The sequence below is a fragment of the Amblyraja radiata genome, chromosome 1 (assembly GCF_010909765.2).
Source record: "Amblyraja radiata isolate CabotCenter1 chromosome 1, sAmbRad1.1.pri, whole genome shotgun sequence".
Taxonomy (NCBI): Eukaryota; Metazoa; Chordata; class Chondrichthyes; order Rajiformes; family Rajidae; genus Amblyraja; species Amblyraja radiata.
This window is the reverse complement of record NC_045956.1, coordinates 45,115,268-45,136,571: the sequence shown is the minus strand read 5'-3', so window position 1 is coordinate 45,136,571 and position 21,304 is coordinate 45,115,268. Positions and strand designations below refer to the sequence as shown.

Here is a 21,304-nt window from a genome sequence, read left to right as displayed (position 1 = left end):
TGTCCACGAGCTGCATTCCTACTTGCATCCCATACCCTTGAATCTCAATGACCGTGGAATGGTTATCCAAATCCTGTTTGCATGGTCAATGATATCTTCTACTACTCACTGCCTAGTGTCCCAAGGTCTGGATCATTGTGCCAGAGATTTGATTGTATCCTATCTTAAGAGCTGGGGAAATACAAATTGAAGTAATTAAATACAATTTTGATTTAAAAAAAACCCTATGTGACTATAAATGTGAAACTTCTGGATAAATGCCCATTCAGGAAAGTAAATCTTGCACTTACTCAGTTTGACCTATGCACGACACCAGATTATCAATGCAATTGACTTCTGTCTCCTAAGATCAAGAGGAATTAAGTGGCAGGATTGCTTGAGTTATCCACATTCTGTTAAATCTATTCAAAATAATTCAAGATTGTGTTTCTCATACTCACGTTCAAATCATCTTTCTGTTCAGCTCAGAACGAAATCATTCTATCAGGGGAATCACCCTACCAGTTCTTCTCCAACTCGGTTGATTAACTATTGATCTAAGCTGCTAGACTGCACTTAAATTACAACAAGACTTTCCCCAATATCTTGATGTTTTCCTCTCCTTTTGCAGTAGTATATAGATTGGACACTTTGCCATCTTAAAATATCTACAATTCGTTTTGTACAATCTCCATACCTGTTGCTTTGCTTTCCTTTGAATGTTCATACTAGCTTTCTTGATTTCTTCCATCTCTTTATGAAATTGCTCATTTTCTCTTTGCAGCTTCAACCGCTCTTCACTGACCACATCACAATCGCTGCGAATGTTGTCCAGACTGCTCTGCAGTTTCTGGATCATTTCTTTGCACTGGGAAATTTCCTCCTCGTGACTATAAAACAAGCACAATTAAATAGAATGTTAAGCACAATGACTCCTGTAATCATTGACAACCTTTACTGCGAATATGGAAATGTTATATTTGTTAATGACCATTCTTGAAAATTCACCCCAACTTTCTTCATGGGAATTAATAATTTGGGTTATCTCTTGAAAGATATCAGTACTTCAAGCCCGAGCACAAAATGACCAAACAATAATAATATATATTTTTAATTGCAACACTGAGCTCCAGAGAAGAATAGTTGTTCATTTTCCCCTTTCCAATCCTCTCACTGAGGCACGAAAGAAAAATGTCATTGCTTGCTCCTTATGTCAACCAGCTACCTCATCCCAACAACTTGACCCTGGCCTATAGCACTTAGTAACAGGTGGTGTATTTGGTTTTAAAATAAACCAAGACATTGGAGAAAACTAGTCGCAACCCTGCCATTTTTCACACACAACAATTACTTAGAGCAAAAGAATGTTTGCGTTCATTGACTATTTAGTGAGATATCAATCACTAATTGCATGGAGCTTGTAACCGTAATTACAAACTTTAACATGAGTGAATTCAACCTGAAACATTCAAGTTGAGGTCCAAATGCAAGTGCATAACATTCAAACAAATTATGCGGCGACTCATCAAGAAAAAGCTAAATATAGTACAGACACAATGTCATAATAAGGACAATTTCAAAAAATTGCAAATGCTTAAAATCTGATATAAAAAACAGAAAATGCTGGATCTGGCAGATCAGGACAGCATCTGTGGGAAGATATATAAATAATGTTTCAGGTGGAAGGCCCCTTCATCAGAACTCTATTGTTTTGATGAAATGTTTTCAATCTGAAATGTTACCACTGTTTCTCCTTTCACAGAAACTGTGCGAACTGCAACATTTTTTGTTTTTATAATAAAATGAGAAATATCTGAATGGAAATTAGAAGACCTGGGGATAGACAAGTCAAATGGGAGCGGTATTAAAGTCTTGTTTAGTTTTAGTATCCATTGGGGAGGTAGAACAAGTAAATATGACACTGGATGACGATGTGAGTAATAATTGTTTTTAAAATAGAAGGGAACATACATAAACTAATCAAGGATGAAACTCTTGGTCTGATGAACGGCATCCACACAATTTATGATAATTAGGGAAGAGATATCTGGTTTAATTTAGAGATATAGCAAGGAACAGGCTGGCCCGCCGAGTCCATGCTGTCCTTTGATCACCCATTCACATTAATTCTACAATATCCCACTTTCACATCCACTCCCTACACAATAGGGGTAATGGCCTATTAACCTACAAACCCGCATGTCTTTAGGATGTTGGAATAAACTGAAGCATCTGGAGGAAAGCTACATGGTCACGGAGAACGTGCAAACTTCACAAAGACAGCACCCGAGGTCAGGATTGAACCCGGGTCTCCTGCTTTGTGAGGCAGTAGGTCTACCAACTCTGCTGTGTGATATTACAAACATTACTACACATATTTAATAATTTATTAGAAAACATATGGTGTCAGAGAGGTGGATGTCAAAATCAAACCTCATTTGAAGAAGCGGGAAATAACACATCCAGAGAACAAAAACAAAAATTGGCAAGAATATTTTGCAGATGACACTAAAGAGGGTGGTATCTAAAGTTACAGCAGGCTGTTGATCAGCTGGAACAGCCGGCTGAGGAATGGCTAATGAGGTTTAATGCAGATAAGTGCGAGGTGTTTCATTTTGGGAAGTCAAACCAGGGCAGGACCTTCACTGTGAATCTTGTGCAAAACACTACGTGCTGGAGGAACTCAGTGGGCCAGGCAGCATGTGTAGAGGTAATGAACAGGCAATATTTTAGATCAGGACCCTTCTTATGCTACATCAACTTTACGAGAGTACTGACAAACATGGTACCTGGAAATGCGACTAGGATATTCCAGGTGCAGGCCCTTGTAATGTTGATGCTACCACATTATATTTTGAGATTGATAAACACTTATACCCCAAGAAAAAGTTTGTAATCTGTTCTTACTTCATCTCGAGTTTCCTGATTTTGTTTTGTGCCGCCTGTAGACTAATTGCGAGGTCATCTTTTGAACGTTCTGCATTCAGATATCGCAGGTGCAGTTCATCAATTTTTCTGCGATCTTCTTCATTGCCTGCACTAGTCCGATAAATCTGAAATAGAGGTTTTGTTGTTAGAATTTAAAATCTGCAGGTAAACTTGGGATTTAAAAGGAAGCATCGGGGAAAAAATTAAATGATAAAAAGAGTATAGATGTCTGAGTATCAATTCTCAATTGCTTCTCTTTTTTAAAAACATAGAAACTGTTCCATTTCAGATTTGGATAACACTAGTGACATTCCTTCTAGCACCAGATGCATTAAAACCACAATGTAATGGTAAAACATACTGGAGTAGATGACATCTGCATTCGGAGAAACAGAGTGAATGGACAAGATTTTACTGGAATGCTACGTCCAAGCTTAATGAGTCTGCTTGCAGAATGCCTACCCTGTTGTGCCAAAGTGTTCCAGACTCCAGTTGTGTCGAGTAACTATAACCCAAAAAATGATTGAAATCTTTGCTTTCACAATAGGCAAAACCTGCTGGCTGTCAGTCTTATGAAATGTATCTAAATAACTCTGCGTCATTACTGACAGATCTGAATGTCATGAAAATCAAAAGCTTTTAAACAAATAATCTAAAATTAGATTTAAAAAAAGAAAAGGAAATTATTGAAAATATTGCAAACAATATTGAAATAATTAAAACATTTAAAACATTTAAAAAACTTTTCCGTTCAGTAACTTCTCTGTAAACCCAATAATCCCCCAATAAGATCAGTGGGATCATTTATCTGCCCCCTCTGCTGGGGAACCCTCAACAGGGTGGTATTTCAGTACTAGGGAGCTAAGTTAATCATACATTGAGAGATACGGCAGCTGCATCTGCCAAATTAGTTCAGGACATTTGCATTTAATACATATGCGAAGAAGCTCCCTACAAACTGGCATTTAACAGCATATCCAAGCTAAGGCTTCTTGTTAATCCTTCTCCACTGGTGCAGCCAACTCTGCTGTGTTTTCCAGCATTTTCTGTTTTGTTCCAGTGTTCCAACACATAATTCTGCTTTAATCTGTGTTTCCATCATACAAATTGGTTATGTGACCAACGAATGAGAGATCAGGAACTAGAGACTTAAAAATTACTTTAGAAGCTTTACAGACAATGATTGTACTAGTCTTAATTGATTCCAGGTGAAATATGTGCATGGATTGCCAGTGTGTTGTAGGATAACGGCAAATAAATGATAGAATTGGTGTATCTCCTGCTGATCACAATTTAGTGATACTTAGAGAATATAAACAAATGATTGAGTATCTTGATGAGTAAGCAACTAATATCAGCACCTTTATCTTCTCCAAGTTGCTCAGTGTTTTAATTTGGGCAAGTATTACCAGTTCTTTACCTGTCACTTGGTCAATGTCGTGGAATTTCCCCCACTCAATGGCACCCAAATTTTATATTCTTCAGAAGGAGAATGCAATTACTTTAAAATGTAATATTGTTCAACTGATTAGAAAAAAAAAGTTTATTTTCATTTCCTTTCTTTTTGCAATTACCACACTAATTATTTCAGCCCCGAATGCTTTACTGCTTATGATAAATTTTCATGCTCACAGTTTGCAAAACAAGATCAGTCAGGCAGGGTCAGCATGGAAGAATGTCACAGGACAAGGGTCAAAGGATATTTCATGTAAAAATGCAGAACTAAAGTGATCAAAGCAAGACTAACGGTAAGAATTTTAACAGTAATTAAGGCACATTCTGATCAAGGTGTGGCCAGCAGCCAAAAATCTTAAGAACAAGACCTAGAAATCCATAAAATATTTAAAATAGTTTAAAGAGAAAAACCTTCATAGAAAGACATCCGACACGTATATCAGATCATTTTTACTTTAAAAAAAATTATCATTCGATTTGACCCCTTGCTTAGATCCCACAGATCCTAAGGACTTCTCATACCCTCCATTTATTTGCCCAAACGTCAGTTAGTCTGTGCAGGTTGTTCAACCTTAAAAGCCTCACCATTCCCTTGGATTGATTCTTTTCCACATTCAACCCATTCACTTTAGGCAACATAATAGCCTGAAAATAATCGACCTAGAACATTCACTTGATTTTTCTCACCACAGACACAGTCCAACCAATTGAGTATTTATGGTGTTCCAGCATTTTTAATTGCATCTTAAATATCTCAAAGGAAGACACAAAATGCTGGAGTAACTCAGCGGGTGAGGCAGCATCTCTGGAGAGAAGGAATGGGCGACGTTCCTTCTATAAAAACGTCGCCCATTCCTTCTCTGCAGAGATGCTGCCTCACCCCGAGTTACTCCAGCATTTTATGTCTCCCTTCGATTTAAACCAGCATCTGCAGTTCTTTCTTACACATACTTAAATATCTCAAATCTGTTTATCTGTTTCTATCCATATTGGAGAAATATAGCAATGTCCTTTGAAACAGTTACGAGAAGCCAGAGAGCACGTTGTAATTTCCATTATAGCAAAGTATTACAAAAAACTGTTAGACTTCTTGATTGTGGAGGGGGATTGATTCGTAGGACTGGATGTTACAATCCCTAAGATTTTCACTACAATTGACATTCTTGGGGATGACCACTAGGTGATTTTGCTACTAATCAGACACATCTTCAGTTGTGTACCTCAACGTCACTGGGTGTTTCAGCCTTTTATCACAAGACACCCTCAGTCGCAGGCCCACCGCAGGTTGATCAGACCTGGGTGTGTCTCTTATGGTTAGCCTCTAGATGGTCACGTGGCAGCCCAGACAGCATCTTTTCTCTTCCGCCAGTCAGTGACTGCACCGTTCGGCGGCATTGGCAAGTTATTTTATTGCCCTCCTTTGTGCACCTTCCATGTGGAACCTTGTCAAAGGCCTTACTGAAGTCTATATAGACAACATCCACCGCTTTACCCTCATCAATTTCCCTAGTAACCTCTTCAAGAAATTCAAGTAGATTAGTCAAACATGACCTTCCAGGCACAAATCCAGGCACTCGAGTTCAGCTGCCAAACACCTCAGCACCTGGATGTGTCGCCAGGTGTGTCTGCCTTGTGTTAGGCTGGTCTTACAACCGACCAGGATGTGCTTGAGGTTTGCTGGAACTGCACACAGGGGGCAGGCTGGATCCTCTCCCAGCCAAAGATTTAGGTTTATGGGAGAGGGAAGGACGTCATATGTGGCTCTGATAATGAAGCTCCATGGTCCACAGCTCTCTCCATGTGATCTTCCTCCTCTCAATGCCATCCCACCTCATCCAGCGGCCTTGTTTGGCTTGGGATATGGCTTTGGCACACCTGGCTGCTTCTTCCTGGTGGCGCACCTAATCCACCACCAGGTGGAGTAGCCTTTTGCCAGGTAGGTTTCATTGCTCCCAGGCCAAAGCCCCCTCGGCCTTGTTGGACATGGCCCACTATGTGTTGGAGGGCGGTTTTTGCGTCCAGTACCACTGCTGCTGGAGTCCATTTCTTCCCTGTTGCTAGGATTGGAGCGACACCTCTTATTATTGGGTCCCGGGATTCAGTTAATGTCATATCCAGCCTTACTTTTGCACAAAGTATTACAAAAAACAGTTAGACTTCTTGATTGTGGAGGGGGGAAATTAAGTTGGAAAGGAAAGCAATGGATGCTTATAATAGTTAAGAATTTCCTCAAAACTCATCACACTTTGTTTTTCTTTTACCTTTTCAAGTTCTTCTTCCACAGCTCGCTTCTCTCTTATAGCCCGATCAATCTGACCTTGTTTATCTTCACAATTCTATCAGGAAGAAACAATTACATAATAAAACTTTGGCAAATAAATGAAACCTATGATATCAGAGGTTTGAACAAGCAAAACAACAGCAGGTGTTGAAATTCTGAAATTTAAAAAAAAAGTTAGCAATATTCAGCAGCTCAGACAGCAGCCTTGGAGAGATGAATGGACTTAGCATTTCCATAACTTAGCATAACCTGTCAATAGAACAGTTCAGATTAGGTCATCAAACTGAAATATTGACTTTGTTCTGTTTGAATTACTGAGTATTTGACGCATTTTGTGTTTTTACTTTAGGGAAATGTCTGTTTGTGACAGCGGTTGTACTTTAGTTGAGGATAAATCTCATTATTTAACATCAACATCTATGAAGGCGTTTGCACAATTATTTATCTGAATACTCAACATGTCTGAATTGGTCATCTTGGCTGATTTATCATCCAGAATTAATCCCTCTAAACAAAAAAATGCCTCAACAATGTTTTATAACATTTAAATTTGAAGAGTTTTGAACTTGATAAAGGGCTAAAATTTGTCGTGTTCTTTTTAAATTTTCAGTAAAACACCAATGGTTTCCTATAATATTAGAGAAACTATATTACATAACCAAAATGCTGCCAGATGTCTCGTTGATTATGCCACTCTTAAGATATCATTTTATTTCCTAATAATAATAAAACACTGCACACTCACAGAACAAGTAGATCTTAAACTGAGTCTCCATCTGCTCTCTGACATGGATGCAAAAGATTTTTTAGCTCTTTGAAAGACCATGGAAATTACCTCACTGTTGCTGTGAATACTAATCCCTTCCTCAGCTTTATTACAACAATTATTATGTTATTCAACCTGGGAGCTTGTTGTATATAATTTGGCTGTTAATGTGCCTATTTTACAACAGTAACTAAACTTCATCTGCTATGAATCCCTTTGTTATATCCTAAAAGAAACATGATAAAAAAAACCCACGTTTTGCTCTCATTTGAGAAGACATATTTTCTCAGCAACTTGATCGTTGCTTATATATCTGACTTATACAGCATTAGTACTAATAGTTTTAGGTAGAGTGTTGAAACGGGTCCTTTGGCCCAATGAGTGTGTTGACCAGCAATACCCTACACTAGCACTATCCGACACACCAGGGACACTTTACAATTTTTACCAAAGCCAATTAACCTTCAACCCTGTACGACTTCGAAGTGTTGGAGGAAACCCACGCGGTCGCAGCGAGAACGTGCAAACTCCATACACACAGCACCGTAGTCAGGATCGAACTCGGCTCTCTGGCGCAGTTAGGCAGTAACTTTACTGCTATGCCACCGTGGCAAGTGGTAAATAATTTCATGTGTCATGGAATCATCACCTCAAACAGTTTGCATTGACCTCTGCCGTGGCAAATTTGCCCCAAGTCCTCATCTATGCTGTTCTTAACTAGTGCTTTTGCAACTAACATTTTCACCTGCACTTTTATTCAACTTGCTTTTGCTCTCCTTACCGTCCCACACTGGCTCTTGACTTTAACTGTCTGAGAGAAAAAGCGAGTGATTAAATACTGGATCAAGTTCAGCCCCCTTCACCTCAATTTATTGTTCACAGGGATAACATACATACCATTTGCATAGCAAAGAGTTCCTCAGTTAAACGGGATATCTGTACATTACTTTGTTTTCTGACGTTTTCAATCTACAGGGAAAATAAAACTGAGAATGTTATGGCATTTCCTTCATGCATTTTACTTCAATTTAACTAACCTTATTAAAACAAAAAAGTTAGCACTTAATTTCAAATATTAAATATTTCAAATATATGTATTATATTAATTACAATTAATATCAAACATTAAACTAATCCTCATTAAAAATGTCTCTGAAAATGCAATTTGTTTTGAGTTTAAGTTAAATCAGTCTACAGTTTCAATGTCAACAAAATTAGTGCAGTAGATTCATAAATAATAGCGTGTTAGGATATTTATTATCTAATTTTGGAGTTAACAGCCACAATGTGCTGGACTTTTGTCAGTTTAACAAAGCAAAGGTATGTTGAAGGTGTATGCAAACTTGAGTATAAAAAATAAACGCTGCTCATAATTCTACTTGAATTTTGACTAGAATAATGTCTTCTTCAGTGTCACAATGAGCATAAAATTGTAAGGAAGTAAGCCATTTTCTTTTTAAAAACTAATTGATGGCCAATCAATGAACTGGTTTCACGCTCTTGATCTTGCACTGTAATTGGACTTCAATTGACTGTTGTTCACTGTTCATCACTTAACTAATTATGCACACAGGGCACACCTGTGTGGTTTCAATTGATTTTTGCTGGACATAATTCTTAGATACTCAGAGTCGATCAATTGACTAAATTTGAAATAATTGCTGCACCTAAGGAAACAGACCTTGGTTATTGACTTTAAGTGAATGTTGATCACATTGAATAATGCTGCGTTCATATGCCTGACTTCAAATCTATGCACAAGATGAATATGACAGACTGGACCTAATCATTACACGTTGGCCATCAAGACCCGGTGTGGTCAGCTTTGTGAAAGGAAGTTGAATTGCTGTTGATAAAGGAAATTCTGAACCAGCAATATATCTAAAAATGCAGATCTACAAAATTGACAAATTTATAGGAATAACTCAAAAGGTTCAAATTTTTCCATCTTAAAGGCCAATTCTTTTGATTCCACTAAAATTAAGTTATTAAAACAAAAATCCTGAAGACAGTCAAGGCTTTGTAATCAATGGAAGATGAAGTATTCTGGTCTTTTTCTTCAGACTCAGAATATTTATACTTGACTATTGTTTTGGTTTATTATTAGGTAGATATAGTGAAAAACTTTGTTTTGCATGCTGTCCAAACAAATCATATAATATTATATATAAATACAAGCATGTCAAACTCCAGTGCAATAAATAGAACAAAGGGGAAGATACAGAATATAGTTCTCAGAACTGTAGCGCTTCAGTTCCATAAACAAAGTCCAAAGTACACTATGAATTGGACAGTACCCTAGCTTATGGAAGGACCATTCAGAACCCGAAAATAGAGGGAAAGGAACTGTTCCTGAGTTTGGTGGTGTGTGCTTTCAAGCTTATGTAACTTCTGGCCAGACAGGAGCGGGTGAAAAAGGAATGACCAGGGTGGGACAAGTCTTTGATTGTATTGGCTGCTTTTCCGAGGCAGCGTGAAATGTAGATGGAGTCAATGCTGTGCAATCTGGTGTCTGTGATGGACTGGGCTACATCTACAACCTCATGATTAAATAATGACTCTAGTCAATGCTTTAAAGCTGCAAGATTTATAAAGGAACAAGCAAACTTGTACCAAAATGCTTATCTGTATTATATTTTTCATTTGTTTTAAATTATTGAAACCATATTGAACATTATGTTAGGTCCAGTGTTCTACACCCAGAATTAAATAAATGTTGAAAAGTGCCGTGATCTGACAACCTCTTTCTTGGTTCGAGCAGCAGCTTCTTGAACGAGCTGAAACATAGATTCTTTCATTTTTGCCACTTCTTCATCTTTTTGTTTTTCACGTAATAAAACCTGAATGTTTTGCAAAAGTGGGAAAAGAAACAAAGTTACTCATTTTGATGGTTATTTTTAATTTTAGCATTAATATTTCAAATCAGCCAATTTTCGTCCTGTCATGGGATACGTAGTTAAGAATGTTTTGCTCTAAATATAGGTCTAAGTTGGCGTATTTAAAGTATGATCAAAGCATTATGAATTGACCATGTAGTTAATTTTAGCAATAGTGCTTGAAAAAAACATTAACTATCTATCTATCTATCCATCTATCTATCTATTTAAAAAATATTTAAGAGATACTGATTGCATGACCATTGCTGCTTACTGCTACTTAGATGAACTGACATTTTCAAGTGTCCATTTTCCATCTGGGTAAGCCTGTCCTCACCCATTTCCTTTCCTATCTGTCCAGTCATCTGCAACATATTTCTGCATTGTTGTTCCTCAAAGAACTAGCTGTGGCTTCCTGCTACTTCATATTCAAATGCTATGCCACTAAGACTGCATCTAAAAACATCCCAGTTCCACATATTTGTTGATCACACCCATCTGTATTTCACTGAATCATTCTTCCTCTCTACTGTCATTCATTTATTTTAATTTATTGTTTTGCTTGTTCAGGAGCAGAGATGTCCTTCAAGTAAATTCGAGGAGGCTGAAGCCATCATCTTTAGTCACCCACAAACTTTGTTTCATGAGCATAGGCTTGACTTACCCGTCTATTGCTGTAGGTTTAGTGATCTACAAGACCTGGGGTTAAGAATTCATCAGCAAGATCATCTACACCACATAAAGCATGAGTTGACAAGCTGGTGACCGGATATCGACTGCACAGTGTCTGTGGTTTATTTATGATCATTAACAATCCTCCAACACAAAGGTGGCACTATAACATCCATGACTCAACCAACCTCAGCCCTGCCTTAATTAATCTACTGTTGAAACCATCCTTCAAGCATACTTCTTCTGGATGGAACCGTTCCTACACACCCCTGGCCAGCTTCTCACATGGTGACCTCAGCTACCGTAGACTTGCATTATGTCGTTTTCACCTTTCCCAATTCTGAGCTCAATTAACTACACTATCCAGCAGGATCTTGACTTAACAAATCTCATTGTTGTTTACATATCCTCATGTCCTTGTCATCTCTGCAAACTCCACTAGTCCCACAAGCCTCTCAGTATTTTTGCCTGTTCTGTGTGGCTGACTTTAATGCTATGTCAATCAGGTTACACCATTCAGCTCCGAAAATCCTTGTCTAAATCTATTCACCTCTATACCTTATGCAGTTCAAACATAATTATGAAATGATGTTCGATAACACTCCTGTAAAGCACCTGAATACATTTTAAACTATGTTAAATATATAAAGACATTACCGTTTTTGCTTTTTTGTAATAAATTTTGATCATAAATAATCCAAAATTTACATTAACAACAATAGGAAGACTTATCCTTCCACCAATTTTCAAACTATTCCTGGCACAATTTTATTCCCCAATTGTCGTTGTAGGATGAGTCAATCCCATGGCAACTTGTTCCTAAACTAATATAGATTCCATCACAAAAACTGGACATTTGTAACAGCTGGAAATCCACAATTTCTGCATCTTATTTTAATTTCTCCTTGTCATTCTTCCCTTAATCCATCCACCATAAAATTCAGTACAGGTGCACAACCTTTTATCCGAAGATCCAAATAACGAAAACCTCCGAATAGCGGACATTTTTTCGGTCCTTGAAGAAAGGTCCTTGAAAACGTTCACCGAGGGCGGCCCGCAGAGGTGACAGCGGAACCTCCGGTCGGTCCTCGAAGAAAGGGGAACTAAATCCCCATTCATAAAAGAGAAGGTGAGGGTATATTGCGCGGGAGGGTTAATAATTGACAATATGCTGCTGCCTACCCGCTGAGTTAAAATGTTCCCACGGTAGACTCACGATACACAGTGTATCGTGAGTCTTGCGTGGGAACTTTTTAACTCAGCGGGCAGGCAGCAGCAGATTGTCGCTCCCTTCAGTTTCACCCCACCTACACCCCTCTGCTTCCCGGCCATGTGTGTGACCCCTTCCCTCCCCTCTCCAGCTCCCCGCTCATTGCACCGGTGCGGGGGCTTTGCACTGTCTTCACGTCGGCGATGACAGCAGGTCAGTGCGTCACCGGAGACGTCAGGACCAACGGGACACCGACCCCCAGGCCCACTGCAAGCACGGAGATCCCAGAGACCCACAGCCAACAGCAGCCCAGCCCCGTTGGTCCTGACGTCTCCGGCCACCTGCCATCCTCCAGGAACTGTACCGCCCTTGCAGGAGAGTGGGGTTGTTTGCAGTTGCAGAGGGAGGGGGCAAGGGCGGTACAGTTCCCAGTCTCAGCTCCAGTCCAGGGGGGTGGCCGGAGACGTCAGGACCAACGGGACACCGACCCCCAGGCCCACTGCAAGCACGGAGATCCCAGAGACCCACAGCCAGCAGCAACTCCAGCCCAGCCCCGCTCCAACTCCAGAGGAACACGTAGGGGCAGAAGCTGATGGTGTGCAAGGTACGTCTTGTTCTTGGGGTGGCGGATGAGGGGGCGCAGCTCGGGCTGTGGGCAAACTGCCACTTGTTGCCGTAGCGGCCCATCGGGGAGCGGATTCCTCTGGGGTTGGAGGGGGAGGGGGGTATTGTGCTGTTTGATTGTCCCCTGCTATCCCAGGGACAGGGAGACACAGCGGCTTTTTAGACTGGTGGGCAATCACTTCCAAAGTTCTGCCCACACAGTCAGTACACCTCTCCTACACTGCATTTCATACAAACATTTATTCTGCAAGAAAAAACTACATTGAAGACTCAAACTCGCGACCGAGTAACTGCCGGGATCAAGGCGCAAACTCGCGACCTTGCGGATATGAGCCGAGCACTCTACCACTGAGCCAGCCATTAAAATCTACGCTAAAAATTTTCCATTCCGAAGGCCGACAAATTCTGAATTACGAAAAGTGTCTGGTCCCAAGGTTTTCGGATAAAAGGTTGTGCACCTGTACTACCAAATGTCTCATGCTCATATCTTATCCAATGCATTCACTTATTCATCAATTCTGTCCCTTCCCATGTACAATGATTCTCAGTTAGACATCTTTAAATTTGCATCCTTGCGTTTATTTATTTCCAAGTCATCAACCTTTCTACTTTTGCTGTGTGACAACTCTCAATTCCTGATTGAACTCACACTCCATTCCGGATACTGATACATGAGGGGAATAGATAGCGTGAAGGCACAGAGTTTTATTTACCCAGTGTAGTGGAATCAAGGACCAGAGGACATAGGTTTAAGGTCAGAGGGGAAAGATTTAATATCAAACCGAGGGACAACATTTTTCACACATATGACTATATGGAGCGAGTTGCCAGAGGAGGTAGCTGAGGCAGATACTATAACATTTAAAAGATATTTGGAGAAGTACACGGATAGAAAATGTTTAGAATGAAAAGGTCAAATTGCATGCAAGTGGGACTAGTGTAGATAGAACATGTTGGTCGAATTAGGCAAGTTGAGCTATATGACACTACCTCCAGTGGAGAATGCACTTTCAACAATCAGCACCTTCATTTCAAAATGTTTTCTCTCTATCGATCCATCTCTGTAATTTTATTGCTATGCACATTTTAAAAGTAAGTTTTGGCTCTACATATTTGTAGATATTATCGGAATTTTATCTAAGGTGTGAAACAATAACATCTTCAAATACATTTATATCGACTTAAACTCCATGTACATTAAAAATCCTTAAAAGTCTGAGTACATTATGGACATTCCACACTGCTGTCAACGAAGATATAGAACAGCTACTCCTTTAGATTTTTTAGTTGACTTAAGGACAGAGCCTACTGTGAAATCTTACCTGATCTTTCTGCAAGTTTGCTTCTTCAAGTAGTTGCGTGCTATCTCGAACCTTGGCCACTGCTTCATATTTCTCGTCTTCTGCTTGTGCATATTTTTCCTGAAGTTCGCCGATTTGCAGCTCAAAACCAATTTTCTCTTTTTGCAACTGCTCTGCAACCTGTGCAGCTGCCCGCAATCTGTAAAAACAATATTAAAATGTATTATAGAATGCCAGGATCTTATTTGCCTGACTGCTCGGTTAGAAAAGATTTACATGGGAGCATTGAAACATGTAGAGCGCTCAAATCTATTTGATCAACAAGCTACCTATTTGAATTGCATCCATCTATCATGTTTGCTTAACCTTTAATGTCCTGGCCTACACAAAAAAAGGATACATCTCAAATCTGAAATTTCCAATAGACTTCATCACAACTGGTGATAGTGAGAATTCCAGATTTCTATTATTTTGCACGAACCACCTGCTTCTTGGCATTTCCGCCACATTACCCAGCTCTAATTTCAAGGTTATGCCTTTTGTTCCAAAGTAATCCCAGAGGCAATAGTTGCTCAGTTTTACTTTGAACAGTTTAATTAGATCACCCTTCACCCTAAATACTCAAATAAATACAAAACTAGTTGAAACACTCTGTCTTCACTTTCGTATTGTTAACCCTGGTTTCATTTTGCAGAATCACTACTGCAAAATACCTGGGTAATGATACCTGCAACTAAAGGTATTATTTCCTTATGTAACTATCAGGTTTGTATACCTAACATCATTTATGTCCCGAAGATAGACACAAAAAGTTGGAGTAACTTAGCAGGACAGGCAGCATCTCTGTAGAGAAGGAATGGGTGACGTTTCGGGTCGAGACCCTTCTTCAGACTCAACCCGAAACGTCACCCATTCCTTCACTGAGTTACTCCTGATTTTTGTGTTTATCATCAGTTTAAACCAGCATCTGCAGTTCCTTCTTACACATAATGTTGTCCCATTTCAATCCAGCTGTCTGCAATTAAAAACAACCAATATATTAGTCTCTTAACAATGTATTATATCTATTAATATTGAATGATTTCTGTTCTTGGACCACTCTATATGCTTTTGGGGAAAACAGATAATGTATTAATTGATGCAGACAGAAAGAATTGCAGATACTGGTTTACAACAAAAAGACACAAAGTGCTGGAGTACTTCAGTGGCTCAGACAGCATCTCTGGAGAACATGGATAGGCGATGTTTTGAATCGGGACCCTTCTTTAGACTAACTGTAGTGGGGGGGAGAAAACTGAAAGAGGAGTAGGGTGGGACAAAGTTAGGCAAGTGATAGGTGGAATGTGTAGGAAAGAACTGCAGATCAGTCTGAAGAAGGGTTTCGGCCCGAAACGTCGCCTATTTCCTTCGCTCCATAGATGCTGCTGCACCCGCTGAGTTTCCCCAGCAATTTTGTGTACCTTCGATATTCCAGCATCTGCAGTTCCCTTTTGAACAAAGAACTGCAGATGTTCGTTTACTCAGCGGGTCAGGCAGCATCTCTGGAGAAAAGGAATAGGTGACGTTTTGGGTCGAGACCGTACTTCAGACTTCCTCAGTCTGAAGGATCTTGACCCGAAATGTCACCCCTTCCTTTTCTCCAGAGATGCTGCCTGACCTGCTAAGTTACTCTACCATTTTGTGTCTAGCCATTCGATCCAGTAGGCCTTGGCGGATTGAAAGCAAGTGTTCGATGAAATGGTCACCAACCACTTACCTGACCTTGTAGTGAGGGGGAAGAGTACTGGAAGAGAAGTGGGGGTGGGACAATCAGTCTGAGGAAGGGTCCCAACTCAAAACGTTGCCTAGCCACGCTCTCCAGAGATGCTGCCTGACCTGCCGAGTTACTCCAGCAATTTGCGTCTGTATTAATTCTTGCAGGTTGCACTTTCATGAAAATCTTTCATAAAAACAAACCATGCAGATTTTATTTTCATTTAATGGTGCTATTCCCATTGTATGTTGCACTTCCTCCTTCTCAAAGTCCTTAATTTACATTAATGAATTGTAGTGCTTCATCTAACGTTTCACTTTTAGCCTCACTGTTATATAATCATCAACACCCAGTTCTTCTAGTAAGTGGTATAATGTTCCTAAAAGGTTGTGATGTCTGCTGACATTTTGGAAGATTATCTTTTGAAAGCAATTCATCAGTTTTGTAGCACTCTGAGATTGCTGGAGAGAATAAGAAAATGTTACCCAAATATAATTTATCTCTTTTTGAAATGGATTCCAATCTTGTTCATTTAAGCCCTTTAGAATCAAATAGCCTATCAATTCTCACCTTTAGTTCATACTTGAAGACGACCTATGATAAGGAGATAATATTATCATCAGAATTATACTTGTTTATTATATCTTTGGGGATATTATTAGGTAAACTTTTGCTATGAAATTTCAGAAGCAGCAATAAACTGGATTTCACCAATAAAGACTATCAAATATAATATTTCTTATGATTATTTTTTTCCGCACTATACTCATAAAGTGGTAAAGAAGATAAATGCTACGCGTGCCTTCATCAGTCGGGGCATTGAATACAAGAGTCAGGAAGTCATGTTGTTGCTTTATAGGACTTGGTTAGACTGGATTTGGAATACTGTGTGCAGTCCTAGTCACCCAATTACAAGAAGGATATGAAAGCTTTGGAGAGGGTGCAGAAGAGGTTTACCACAATGCAGCCTGGTTAGAGGGCATTAGCTATAAAGTGGGATAATCTTGGATTGGTATCTATGGAATGTCTGAGGCTGTGGAGAGGCCTGATAGAATATTATAAAATGATGAGAGGCATGGATAGGGTAGACAGTCAGAACCTTTTTTCCATTGTGGAAATATCAAAGACAGAATCTCTAAATTCTAAACTAAATTGTACCTCTAAAGCCATTGCATCCCTCATTCTTCCTCCAGCATATTGATAATGATGCTCCCCTAACCCTAAGAGCAGCTAATCGGCCCTGACTAGTGACCTGGCAATCCCCAGGAGATCCCAATCTCTGACAAACCACCTCAGCCCAATCATGATGCCACTCTCAATACCAATTCTCTTTATAGTCATAGTGTCTTACAGCGTGGAAACAGGCACTTCGGTTTACAAGCCCACACCGGCCAACATGTCCCATCTACACTAGTCCCGCCTGTGTGCGTTTGGCCCATATCTCTCTAAACCGGTCCTATCCATGTACCTGTCTAAATGTGTACCTGTATAAATGTATACCTTTTCACTGTACCCCCACATCCCAATCTCCTCCAGGCCTGATTCATTTTGATAATACAGTTTTCTCTTACCACCACCTCTAATCTGGCCTCTTACCTCAACCTGGACTTTGATCCCCAGCTACGACCCTCCATTCACAATCCTGTCACTTCCTGCCCCCATCCTCATGCCCCGAACTCCAGGATCTGGTCCTGGTCTTCACTGGCACTTTAAAAAATGAATAAATGGAAAACTAATCTTGGAAGCCTTGAGTGTTACTTAGATTTTCATAAGGGCCCATCACAGAAATGGTGATTAGTGTTCTGCCATACATTTCATACTGTTCTTGTAATTCTAGCACATACTTCTGAAAATTGTTTATTTCTTGGCAGTTTGTAATGTCCACAAATGTACAAAAGCTAGTTCTGAGTGCCAGTGTAAACTTACAAGTGTTTAAATCATAGATGTGATCAGCCAGACTTGTAAGCATCAGCAGGTTGTAGTAAATTTAAATTGATCAAAGCGTTAATCTTTATTTAATGCCTTAGAGGTTTGTTGATATACAGGGCTTGAGTTTAGGACATTCCTCTAAATTACTCTGTCTCTAATTTCCAAACCAAACAAACATTTTTTAAATCTTTGGATATCACAAAAAGGTTTTATAGAGATACAGATAAATACATTCTTTAGTGTACAATCTAGGCAAATCATACCAGACACGAGTACAATCAAGCATAAGTGCACAAATCTTGTAAAAAATCTAATTTCCTGAGATATAGGTATCAATTTTATTAATTACACTTTAATCATTTTAATGTTATCAGGTTACTATAAAGTTTCTGCACCAGTGTACAATTGTTACCATGGTTCTCAAAAATCATAAACCCCTCTAGAGGAGTTATGTGAAAATTATTGCAATCTGATAGTTTGGTGTAACTGTTCATTGAATGCTGCTAAATAGATGTGTGTGACATAGATTAACTTATCCAACTGTATCAGGTAACTAGTTGGTATTTAAGAAAAAAACATGCTACAGAATTTATTGTAAAATAATCCAATAGTCCAATAATACATGTCGAAGGATTTGGACTCCCACATGCCTATAATTACTTCCAAGATTATGCAATATTTAATTGGCTTCTTTTTGACCCACTTTTCTATCATGAAGGGAAATGCATTGTATAATATTCTAGAATGGCTTGGGTAACATTGTCAGACACTAAAGCAAGCATTCGCAGTGGGAGGGAAAAGCAGTGTACAATTTACCTCGACTAATTTCTGTATTAGTCACAGTTAATAATCATAATCAGTAATAACCAATGCTGTAGGAAGGAATTACAGATGCTGGTTTACACCAAAGATAGACACAAAATGCTGGAGTAACTCAGCGGGCCAGGCAGCATCTCTGGAGAGAAGGAATGGGTGACGTTTCGGATCGAGACCATTCCTCAGACTGGTGGCTGTCCATTGTATTTACATTTGGAGAAAGATGCCGATTAAAAGCCGATGTTACTGTAAGTATAAAATATCTCATTCTTGGCATAACTTATAAATGAAAAAAAAAAATCAGCATAAGATGCATGTAAAAGAGAATGCAATATACTGCAGACATCAGGATTTTATAATACCTGGCTTCGCTTTGGGTTATCGCAGATTGTAACTGTTGCAATCGTTTGTCTGAAGCTTCCTCTCTCCCCAGTGCAGCTGCAGCATTCTGCTCCTACAGATAATGAAAAAAATGTGGTATCAAGATAAGCAAAATTATTCTTAACCAAAGTTTGTTTCTACATTAAAGATGTTGTTGATAATAACAACCATGACAATCATTGCAGGCAACAAAATGTAACAAGTTTCCTCCCTTGTTTAAGAAAGAACTGCAGACGCTGCCTCACCCGCTGAGTTTCTCTGGCATTTTTGTCTACCTTCGAAGTTTCCTCCCTTAGTCTAATACCCAAAACTTCTCAACCAAGGGGGTTGCACAGTAGTGCAGCGGTAGAGCTTTTGCCTTAATTTTAAGCACCAGAGACCGGATTCAATTCTGACAACGGGTGCTGTCTGGACAGAGTTTGTACGTTCTCCTTGTGACCGCATGGGTTTCCACTGGGTGCTCTGGTTTCTTCCCACATTCCAAAGACATGCAGGTTTGTAGGTTAATTGGCTTCTGCAAATTGTTCCCATTGAGTGTGTTGGATTGTGGTCGACGGGGACGCAGTGGGCCAATGGGCCTGCTTCCACACTGTATCTCTAAACTAAACTACAAACAACTTAGTAACTGGCGACATTTTCTCCATCAGCTATCCATGCAACAATAAAGTTTAGATGGGAAATATGCCACTTAGGGGTAGCAGATAGCCGATATTCAATGGTCTGAAATGTACTTTTAAAAAGTCACTAACTATTTTCAATAGCTTTGTTGGATAGACTCTTGTTCATTGCTAAAACGTCAAGCTTCACAATCAAACCTGCATAGAGGGTTTGAAGGGATTATTTTATGGCAATGTTTAACACTGAATTATGGTGTTTTATTGTTACAAACCAAGCTAGAAACTTGGCATAATCAAGTTAAAACGTTTCCAGGCTATTTGATTCTGATGAATGTTCAGTAACCCCAAATTATTATGTTTCTATTTCTGTTTCTACAAATTATGCTTGAATGACTGAGTATTTCTTACACTATTTATAACTTCAGATTTCAAGCAGTGCACTATTATTTTTTTTAAAGATAATTTTGTGAAAGAGAATTACAGCATGAAAACAGGCACTTCAGGCAATCAAGTCCGCACCGACCAACGATCACCCGTACACTAGTTCTATCATATATGCTACGGACAATTTACAGAAACCAATTAATCTATAAACCTGTACATCTTTGGAATGTGGATGGAAACTGGAGCACCCAGAGAAAACCCACGTTTTTACTAACTCTGTACAGACGGCATCCAATGTCAGGATCGAACCCGGGACTCAGGTGCTGGAAGGTGAACGTGCAATCTAGTCTTAGAAATGGAGCAGATGGCGATTCCTCACCAGATCAAACAACCATGAACAGCAACAACATTTTTATGACACAAGGTGAATATGTTCTTGTGCACACACTATTTCACCAGGAACAGCCAATACAGCATAATCTAAATAATTGGACAGCAACATAACTAGTCATATCCTTCACAATCTCAGCACATAGCAACACTAAAGGGCCTGTCCCACTTAGGTGATTTTTTTAGACGACTACAGGCAACTAGGCTGTCGCCACATGATCGCCTGTATGGTCGTGAGTAGTCTCCTCAGTCGCCCAAAGAATTGTAGGATATGACTGCATGAATTTTATTTTTAGAACATACATTTGATACAAAGATCATCCTGAGCAGCAATGTAACACAGTGTTCTGTGCCTTATTTGCAGCAGCCAGAGACAGCGAGACAAGCATCAACTGATTTTGGAATATCAGTAACTCAGTGAAAAATGCCTTCTGATCGGTGCAAAACCTGCTGGTCTTCCAATGAAAGTAGCTATCTGTTATCAAATATTCTTAAGGGACCTACTGAAACCTGATGTAGCCATTGGGGCAGCACAGTAGCGCAGAGACCCTAGTTCGATCCCGACTACGGGTGCTGAGTGTAGTTTGTACGTTCTCCCTGTAACCGCGTGGCTTTTCTCCGGGTGGTCCATTTTCTTCCTACACTCCAAAGACGTACAGGTTTGTGGGTTAATTGACTTCAGTAAAAATTGTAAGTTGTCCCTAGTGTGTAGGATAGTGCTAGTATGGGGGTGATTGATGGTCGACATGAACTTGGTGGGCCTAAGGACCTGTTTCCATGCTGAATCTCTAAAGTCTAGTCACTGCACAGGCTCTGTGGGGTAAAGGGGCTGTCCCACTGCGGCGACCTAATTGGCAAGTTTAGAAGAGTTTGCCCTCGACTCATACTCGCAGCATGGTCGACACGAGGTCCTAGGAGGTCTTTGTAACTCTCCTTCATGCT

The 21,304-nt window shown here is 39.6% G+C and overlaps 1 protein-coding gene across 2 annotated transcripts in view; it reads right to left on the bottom strand.

Annotated features, from left to right (window-relative positions):
- The window catches only part of sclt1 (sodium channel and clathrin linker 1), a 62,207-nt gene that overhangs the window by 10,946 nt on the left and 29,957 nt on the right, over positions 1 to 21,304 (bottom strand). For both annotated transcript variants that reach the window (XM_033020813.1, XM_033020821.1), the window contains 7 exons: positions 18,953 to 19,044; positions 14,114 to 14,291; positions 10,151 to 10,249; positions 8,307 to 8,378; positions 6,624 to 6,698; positions 2,887 to 3,032; positions 677 to 869 (listed from right to left, as the gene is read on the bottom strand). In XM_033020813.1, the coding sequence (XP_032876704.1) occupies positions 677 to 869; positions 2,887 to 3,032; positions 6,624 to 6,698; positions 8,307 to 8,378; positions 10,151 to 10,249; positions 14,114 to 14,291; positions 18,953 to 19,044 (855 nt within the window). The remainder of the gene's footprint in view (positions 1 to 676; positions 870 to 2,886; positions 3,033 to 6,623; positions 6,699 to 8,306; positions 8,379 to 10,150; positions 10,250 to 14,113; positions 14,292 to 18,952; positions 19,045 to 21,304) is intronic.